Source organism: Triplophysa rosa, linkage group LG3 (assembly GCF_024868665.1).
Source record: "Triplophysa rosa linkage group LG3, Trosa_1v2, whole genome shotgun sequence".
Taxonomy (NCBI): domain Eukaryota; kingdom Metazoa; phylum Chordata; class Actinopteri; order Cypriniformes; family Nemacheilidae; genus Triplophysa; species Triplophysa rosa.
In genome coordinates, this window is record NC_079892.1 from 3,911,521 (window position 1) to 3,921,077 (window position 9,557).

Sequence of the window (9,557 nt, forward strand, 5' to 3'; positions counted from 1 at the left end):
AATGGGAAAACAATGCACAGAACAGAACATACACCTGTAAGGCTGTATACTTCTACCAAGAACTTTTAATATTAACACTTCACAGAATCTCTCTGTTACACAAGTTGGAAAAGGTTAAAAAGAGGCCATAATAAATAAATGCTCCTTTTACAAACCTTTGACTTGCAGGTTGTTTGGAGAACCCAAATTGCTCTTCTATAGCATTCCTGTCTGCATTTTAGGAGTAAAACATGTAATTTAATAATCATTTTAACTCTTTAAAGACAATTTTCCAGGCTACATGGGAATTTTTACATGACATCATTTTTAATGACTAGAAAAGGGATTTATAAGGTGAAAACAGCTAGATATGGAGAAATGTTCAACTAACGGGTTTATGATGAATAAAACCAGGATCTTTAAATCATATTTTATTTTTTTCTCCAGCATAAGTCAAATTCAATTTCATCCACACAGTATCACTACTGACAATGTACATTTCACATCAAACGTAAGCATTGGATGGGCTTGTCATGGGTGTTTAAAAGACCTTTTAGGTAGTGTAAACACTAGGTACTTCTGTTGTTTGCAATTCTTTCATTTTGTAGTTAATACTTCAAATTGTTTGTAAATGTACCGACTCTACATTCATCTGATAATAGTCAATAAATTATATTCACATTTAAACGTTTAACGCTTTACACTACTGTTTTTGTAGTGTAAACCGATAATCTTGTAACATCACTTGAGCCATGGTTTAAAACCTGCTATAGTGTTTTCCTACTCCTGTAAGTATATTTATAATAATTCTTTACATTTCATTTAAAAGTGCTTTGAAAAACCATAAACGCTATACACCAGTATATCTGTTCTACATTGCTACTTTCCTTCTGTACAACTACAGAATAATCCACATGATCAATTACGGTATTGTAGAAGTTTCGGGTGATAATTTGTATGTCAGTAAGAAATGTTTGGTAAACAATGTCCCTATGTGGGCAATATTTCTTTGTGTCACCTGTGCCCCAATTGTTCAGGCAACAGAGATTTGAGCTTGTTAGCTGCAGAGAAGAAGATTATTTAGGTTTGAGATTGTAGGATCTCTCAGGAGAAGGAAGATTTTAGGATGGCTTCGTGTTGCTGGTGGTGGAGCGTCCCGATGCCCACAGCGGGGGCCGGCAGCGCAGGTCTGCTTGCTAACCTCAACTGAGGGACAAATGATAAAATCAACAAGTGAGCATCAATCGAAAAATTAACCTACACGTTTCATCAGTTTGCTCTATGAAAGGGTGCGACACGTTCCTAGAATGGACAGTCAATGAATTTTCAATATTTACATGTCCCATGTTTATTTTGTCAACTTAAAGATGTTTGCTAGCATACTGGTGTACATTTTTATTTTTTTGTGGTTTTTAATGTGGTGCATGAGAAATGTAAACCACTAAGATGCCTGACCTTGCAAGCCAACTGCTTTTCGAATCTTGGTGCGACAAATGACCAACAGCCCATGTTCTGCGGCTCCTCTTGACTCCAGATAAACTCTGCAACAGTAATGAAATGAAGAAACGCTTTGCATACGAACACATTATTACAATACCAAAGAGACAAATGCAAATGAACAACGATTAGAGCGTCTCCATGAATAAAAGATGAAACAATGTGCGATCGCACCTTTGGCGTTTGTGTATTTATTGAGTTCCTGTTGTAGAGCTTCTGTGGGGAAGGGACACGGTTCCTCCACCCGGATTATCACTGTGTTTTTGACCGCCTCTGGTAATGTCTCTCTGTGTTTCTGCAGAGCGTAGTAATGTTTACCCGAGCACACCAGAACCCGCTGCACACTGGACGAGAAGAAAAAAATATATACATTTTGAAAATCATTTCAGAAAAGGGTACAGGAATACATCATAGCAAGCTGGGAAATCAACGTCATTGTCCACCACGAACCAATGTTTCAAATCAGATACCTTGTTGGGTTTACAGAAGAATCACCAATCACAGGTTTGAATGAAGTTCCAGGTCCCATATCAGCTAAGCTTGACACTGCCCCCTAGTGTCACAAAGAGGTCAACACTCCATCACAGATGAACACAACAATCCAGTGTGATTCTGCTAAAAAAAAAACACTCACAGAGAACCGCAGTAGAGTTTTAGGAGACGCCACAATCAGCGGTTTCCTGAAGTTTCGAATCATCTGTCTTCGCAAGAGATGGAAGTATTGCGCTGGTAAGGTGGGGTTCGCGACCCCCATGTTCACCGTGTCGCCATCAACACCCTCCTCTTTACTGTCACACAGCTACAGATCACACAAAAACAAGCACAGTTATAAAAACGATAAGTGATTCTGGAAAATTCAAATCCAGAATGATAGACAAGCATATGTATTCACCTGCAAAAAGCGCTCGATTCGGCAGGACGAATGCTCGGGTCCTGCTCCATCGTACCCGTGAGGTAATAAGATGACCAGTCCACTCTGCAGAAGCCATTTAGCTTCACCTTTGAAGATTAAAATCCTACATAAATGCTCAAGGTTTTATAAAAACACCATCTTATAATGCAGTGTAAACATTAGTCTATTAATCACATTCATTTGAGTGATTCTCAGCTATTTGTTTATATAGATTATTTACGTTTTAATTCAAGTGATCTGAATAGGCAAATCACATATTAGGATTAGGGATGTAACGATTTACCGTGAGCCGGTTGAAAATCGATTATAATATGTGACGATTCAAATCGGTTGAGACGTTATAAAAATCGCAGTACATGTTTTGAACAGCAGGGGCCGCTGTTTTTCTGCAAACTTGGTAAATGTGATATGCTGATTTCTTTAAAAAGTAAAAGTTAGGAAAAGCACAGATAAAGTCTTAGTTTGTTTATATTAAAGAGACTTTTGTATTATTCATTTTTTATTTGGTTTGGAATTTGTTTTATAACTGTAATTTAGTTTTGTTATTTGACATAAAATATATATTTTATTTTACAAAGAATTGTGCAGCATTAGAGAAATAATAAAAGGGCAGTTGTTCATTTTAAACTCATTCTGTAAAAAATTGTGATTAAATCGTATCGTGAGATCAAAATCGTGAATCGCATCGCATCGTGAGCTGAGGGAATCGTTACGTCCCTAATTAGGATGGATTAAAAATGACACATTTTAGCTTTAAAGGTGGTAAGATTATATTTGTATGTGTTTACCTCCAGACAGAAAAGTGTCAAAAATGATCTGGGCGCCGTTGAAGAAATCTCCAAACTGAGCTTCCCAAATAGGCAGCAGTTTAGGCTGAGCAATGCTCATCCCATATTCGAATCCTAACACAGCCTCCTCAGACAGAGCACTGTTACACACCTACAACAAAACACACACCAAACACTCAATTATGTGCTGAAATACCCATGTAATAACAGCAAATACAGAAATAAATGACAGTGTGTGTTTGGTTAAAATACCCACGTAATACACGCATATTGCTTAAAATTCAACACTGTAACAAACAATAAATAGGTGATAATACTCATGTCTGTGAGTGGTTTGGTTTACCTCCAAGTGACCTTTCTGTTGGGCGCTGATGTGATTGAGGGGTACATACACGTCATTGGTCTCCTGACACACAACCATAGCGTGTCGTTGGCTAAAAGTGCCCCGGCCCACGTCCTGGCCGCTAATACGGATGTTGAATCCTGTTGGGCAAAATAAACCAATGAATCTGTCATGCCGATCTGAGCAAAACCGCTCATCCATACTACATGCAACTGGGTTCACCATTACGGCAGTATCGTAACACAAAACTGATTTTCAAATGACAGAAAGTAAACCTGTTGTCCTGAACCTATGAATGTCAGAATCAAATTTACAATGAACTGAATATAAATTGAATTCAACATTGAGCGGAATCTGTCACTGGAAACAAAACTGAGGCATTAAGAAAGCTAAACCCTAAGAAAGAACTTCTAGTACAATACACAGCTCTGTAATACAGATCCTAACTTTGTTTCTTTATTTATTGAATCTTTATTTGATTCATTTGTATTTGGCTATTTTTTGGGGTGTCATCCAAAACTTGTTTGTGGGTGACCCTAAAATAAGGCGAATAAAGACCTTTACCTTGACACAACAATGTGCCAAAAGCCAGGGCTTCTGCTGTGGACCAGTCCAGTTTTGTGCCCTCTTCAAGTTTCTGCAGCCGGGCCTACGAAGACGCCCAAAAAATGACAGGCATGTTCAAATTAAACAGACTTTCAGTATTACAAACGCGGCCAAAAAGTTACGCTTGTTTAATGCATAAAAGAAACAGAAATTGTATAACCTTTAATACCTTTGCTACATCAAGACAAAAAAAACACAAAGGTCTCTTTTTCGGGTGAACTATCCCTTTCAGATTTAAAGCTGTTTATTGAGTGTTAAAGATGAAACCTGAACCTAATCTGAGAGCTATACAGCATGAAACACACAGTCGTTTAACAAATCACCCTAAAAACATTATAAGCACAAACTCCAGTCAAAGGTCAACAGAGCCGGTTTCTATTTACCTGCACATGTGTCTTCATCAGGTGACTGTGTAGGTGAATCTCCTCAGGTATGTTCACCGATTTGGCACCTATGAATTGCAGCAGGGGTGGAGCTATGCCAGTGTCCCACAATGAGATTCTGTTCTGGGGCTCCACCAGGTCTCCCCAACGGCCCTGCAGGTTGGTTGGCGGAGGGCTGTAGACGGTCATGTTGTTCAGTCGGTCATTGAGCATGGCGTAGCAGGAGGTCTTGATCTGACCGCGCTCTCCCTCGGTCATCAGACCCTCAGAGATCAGCTGGTCGACGTATGAATCCGGGATACTATTTCTCGACCTGGCAGGCAAAAAAGACAATTGTAAGGGAAAGAAGAAGCACTAGAACCAAACAAGTTCTGATAAGATAAAGAACTCAACTGCACAACTACAAAGTGTTCACGCCATGTTGGACTGATCATAATGACAGAAGTTCGAAGCACAAACACTCAAAACACATGTCAAAATGCAACAAAACTAAGACCACCGACACCCAAAACTGAATATCTGAGGTATAAAACCCACCTAATGATTTTATACATCGCGGGGTTTGTAAAAAAAGGCTCGTCCAGCTCATTGTGTCCCCACTGACGGTAACAGAGGAGGTCCACGATAACGTCTTGCCTGAAGCGTCGCTGGTACTCGACGGCCAGCCGGGTCGCTCTCAGAACCTCCTCAGCGTCGTCCCCGTTTACATGGATTATGGCACATCCCACCATTTTACCTGAAACGCATCACACCTTTGATCAAATTCTGCCATTCTTCTCACAGAAAACGGTATATGCACACGGGACGATGGCGTACTTCCTCGAAAATCTCAGCCAGCTAGGTCACTTCCGCACTCTTTGCACTAAGGGGATTTTTAGAAAGTGTTTAGAAAGAAAACGTTCAAATTTCGGCGAACCGACAGCACTACGGGTGAGCATTGTTAAGCGCCTCTGTGATCATGCCTCTAAGTTCACTTTGCTTTTTTCATATTTGTTAATGTACCTTGAACTGGATAGCCTGAAGTGCTTCTCCTTTTTGTTCGTCAATGTATGGCGAAGTGTTTGAATAATTAGGCTCACCTTGTTGATCGCAATCCTATGTGCATCCTGAAGCGAAACGCCCTTGTTCCCTATGGCGCCAGATGTTTTAGCGGAAGTACATCATCGACCAGTATGTATATAACCCATTAAAAAATTCAGTAAATGGAAAGCTGTAATGTCTTTTACCATTAAGAGCTTTAAACTTTTAAACTAAAATATTTCATTTTCAACTATTTTCCCCAAAATGCTTCCTGTTGGTTAATTAGAAAGATACCTTCTCTCGTTTACAAATTGCTTTGGACAAAGGCATCTACTCAATGAATAAATGCAAAGAGGCCAATTTTGCTATGGTAGCTATACATCAACATAAAAAACCAACAATTAACACATTCTTGTACAAACTTTTTTAAACATAAAAGTTTTTTGTATAGAAAGTTACACACTTCACATTTGAATTTCATTCCAAACAGCGCTAAGACGTTTGAAGAAAACATACCAACATCACTGCAATAGAGAGATGATCGCCCCCTCTCAGAGGGAGTGGTGTAGCCCACTTGATTGTTCACTATCATGTGGATGCTTCCACCCACTCTAAAATGGGGGAGGTTTGCCAGGGTAAAGGTCTCGGGTACAATGCCTTGGCCTGAAAACGAAGCATCGCCATGAACCTGTAAAAGCCAGATATGTAATGGTAAGTTTAGGGCAACTTTCTTCACACTGCCCGTATTTGTCACAGTTAACAAAATTATGCAACTCACAACCATAATGTAAATTTGAACATGCAAGAAGAAGCACACAGCAGGGCGGGGCTTAATTTGATTCAGTCAGGAATTGGTTAGAGAAGTGGTCTCTTCATTAAACCATTACCAACACACCTTAAAATGAATAAAGAACAGGCACAGATCTCAAGTCCTGACCTGCAGGCATATGACTTTGTCTCCCGGCTGCGAGTTGGGGTCACTGGAATAGTCTCCGTTCTGTTGGACTTGCTGTCGGCCTCGAGTCTTTCCCACTGTGATGGGATTGATCGCCTCCAGGTGGGAGGGGTTGGGTAGCATAGTGACATTGAGAGGGTGTCCCGCACCGAAGTCCAGCTCCACCTTGGAGGTCAAATGGGACAGCACGTCACCGATAGAAGGAGAATTCTCCGGAAACTCGCTGAGACCCCTCATCTTACGAAACATGAGCTGGGAGAGACAGGACAAGCATATAGTTTGTCAATGCTCAAGAACGACTCCAGGCGAAACTGTCATTTCGGGGTGGATGAGTCTGTTCATGCTGAAAGAAGAGCTGGAGCCGGTGACTCAGAGGACAAGACTTGTGAATAAAGAGAAGGGGAGGAGCTAAAGCAGAAGTGCACATAAATGATTGGCAGGGAAGAAAAACAAGAAATCAAGTCCAAGTTTGAAGCACTTATAAAGTGTTCAATTATAAGGTGTTGTAATTCATAACAAAATAATAAATAATAATATAAAAATAATATTTTTTCTGATGTTTGGTTGCATCAAATATATGACAAATTTCTATATTTTATAAAATGCCACAAAATCTGGGGCCCCCTGGATTCATCTTAGGGCCCCCCCAGGGGACCACATTCCCCAGTTTGAGAACCACTGTTTTAAGGTGTAAAATAATTGTTTAATTCTAAACAAATTTGCTGTAAATGTCTGGGATGACAAAAGCACATCTGTCAAAGTCCATCTAGCTGTAAACTTCACTAACCTCTGGAGGGAACTGCAGGAGTCCAGTGAGCAAGTTGAGGCGTCCGCGGTGAGGCATTCCCATGATCACGTCTGTCACTCCGCTGTACGCAGCAGAGCGGAAAACCTCGTAGAAAAATCCCATCATGCTCTCTGCTCCTTCACCTCCATAACGTTTCACAGTGGCAAACTTGGTGGCTAAAAAGTGGTCAAATTCCTTCAGAAAACGAACAGAGGAGATGCAAAATTGATTCCGTCAAGCTCATATTCTTTCTTGATGGATATTTAGCTTTACATGATATAGGCAATACAGCAACAGGTTTATTCGATTTAAAACAAAAGAATTTCTACGGTTCTCAGGAATATTTCTACAAGCAGTGACGCACAATACCTGAGATTCAAGCATTAGTTTGGCCAGCTGTCTCCTCTCGTCTGGAGAGAATGTTTCTTTCTTGAGCTCTTCAAAGCGGTCGGCAAACCACTCTCGTTCCTGTAAGGTTTGGAGCTGACTGGTTTCCACTGAGATTCCCCCGCAGTACGTTCTCTCCAGGTAAGACACGACCTCTTCGGCAGACGCCTCAGATTTCCCAAAATGCTGCAATCCTGGAATGACGACAAACAAATTTCGAAAAAAAGAAAAAAACATTCTTCAGCATTTGTACTTGTTTTAGAAAACCCTACAGGATCACAACATAAAGATGGATGGACTAACCCTTTAAGCTCAGATACAACAGAAAACACTTTCGATTCATTTCTCAACATGAAAAAAATGAATAAAACATTTTCATAGTAATGCACTTATAAACAAATTTATATTAATTTTGTGTAGCGCACAAACAAAACACAAGCTATACATTTCTGATTGTAATACAGTATGCATTGCCTAACAGATGTCCATTGCAAATCTATTAATGTAAAGACGATTTTGCTCATTTTTACTCTGGTATTTAAAGCGATATTTCAGAGGCAAATCAAAATTTTGGGGGAAAAAAAAAATCTCTGCATTTTTTAAAAGAGAAATATCCATATTGAGAGCACTATTAATGTTAATGTCTAGCTTCCGTTATCCCTCGGCTGCGTGTGAACCAGACGCTTGTTTCGCTTCAGAAGACCTTCGTTAAGACCACGGAGCCGTGTCGAGCCGGTCTTAGATCGATGGATACACTTTTTGGAGCTTCAAAAAATTGCCCCCCATTCACTCCCATTCTACCGCTTGGAAGAAAAACAATACGCAGTATTATAACTCCGACTGCAATGTTCTTCAAGAAGAAAGTCATATTCAGTCAGGATGCCTTGAGGGCGAGTAAAATATGGGGAAATTTTGTTTTGCCTCCGAAATATCCCTTTAAAGTTAATTGATAAGGAAGCATAATTGTCCATACCTACACTGAATTGAACCTCGAGTCATTCAGCCACACATCCAGATTATTATCATAAAACAGTAGTGCAAAACGTCATGGGTTCAATTCGAAGGGAATACATAAATAAAAATATATTTTCAATGTATATATGAGAAAGTAGAATGCACTGCCAAATGCATACATGTGCATGTAAACTGACCCGTGGTGTTGAGGGGTCCTAGCACAGTTCCATGCAGAAGGCTGATCTCTGGCACGTTCTCCAGGACAGGAGCGTTAGGAAGTAACGGGTTAATTTTAGCCGCCTTGTGTCCATGTGCTCTATAGGCTTCCACCAATCGCGCCAGTCCGTGATCTGTTGACACAAACGTCGCAACTCAGCGCTCATATTTCCACATGTACTCCAGACATTATTGCTCAATGAGAATTCTACATGCACACCTCTAAATTGTAATGTAAATGCATGCAACGTTCATCTTAATTTTACAACGACAGCAAAGCACATGTTAAGAGTTCTTAAATACACACAACGTATAATAATATAGACACCAAATGTTTATTTGACGTGTTAAAAGCACCGGCCTTGGTTCAGCGCGGAGACCTGCGGCAGATCAGCGTCTCTCTCCGGATTGTCTCTCGGTCGGTAACCGTAAACTCCCCGATGCGTGTGGTACAAATTGGCTACAGCCGGCCTTGTAGCCCTAAAAGCACGGTGACAAAGTCTGTGCAAGTTCGTAAGTCTCATAACCGCTGACATTGTGGAAAAATAATAGATTAAACACGACGTAAAAATAATAAAGTTTCGCTGAGGCTCCACGCATCCTACTGCGCGGCCATAATGCGCGAGGACCGGTGGGAGGTGATCGTTTGCGCAACGCTGATTGGCTAAACGTGATCGTTTGCTCGCCGCTGATTGGCTGGAGCTTTGCAGAGGTTGTGGATAGGTTACG

General features: G+C 40.5%; 1 protein-coding gene across 1 annotated transcript; it reads right to left on the bottom strand.

Annotated features, from left to right (window-relative positions):
* Nucleotides 1-106: 106 nt before the first annotated feature.
* Nucleotides 107-9,456, bottom strand: dhtkd1 (dehydrogenase E1 and transketolase domain containing 1). Its single transcript, XM_057329529.1, has 17 exons — nt 9,190-9,456; nt 8,810-8,962; nt 7,641-7,852; nt 7,272-7,466; nt 6,467-6,736; nt 6,046-6,217; nt 5,047-5,245; nt 4,510-4,822; nt 4,085-4,169; nt 3,521-3,660; nt 3,178-3,328; nt 2,369-2,475; nt 2,111-2,275; nt 1,947-2,029; nt 1,651-1,820; nt 1,435-1,520; nt 107-1,185 (listed from the first exon to the last, which is right to left on the bottom strand). The coding sequence occupies exons 1-17, from the start codon at nt 9,362-9,364 to the stop codon at nt 1,084-1,086; spliced, it is 2,778 nt and encodes a 925-aa protein (XP_057185512.1). The 5' UTR covers nt 9,365-9,456; the 3' UTR covers nt 107-1,083.
* Between the last annotated feature and the right edge of the window lie 101 nt (nt 9,457-9,557).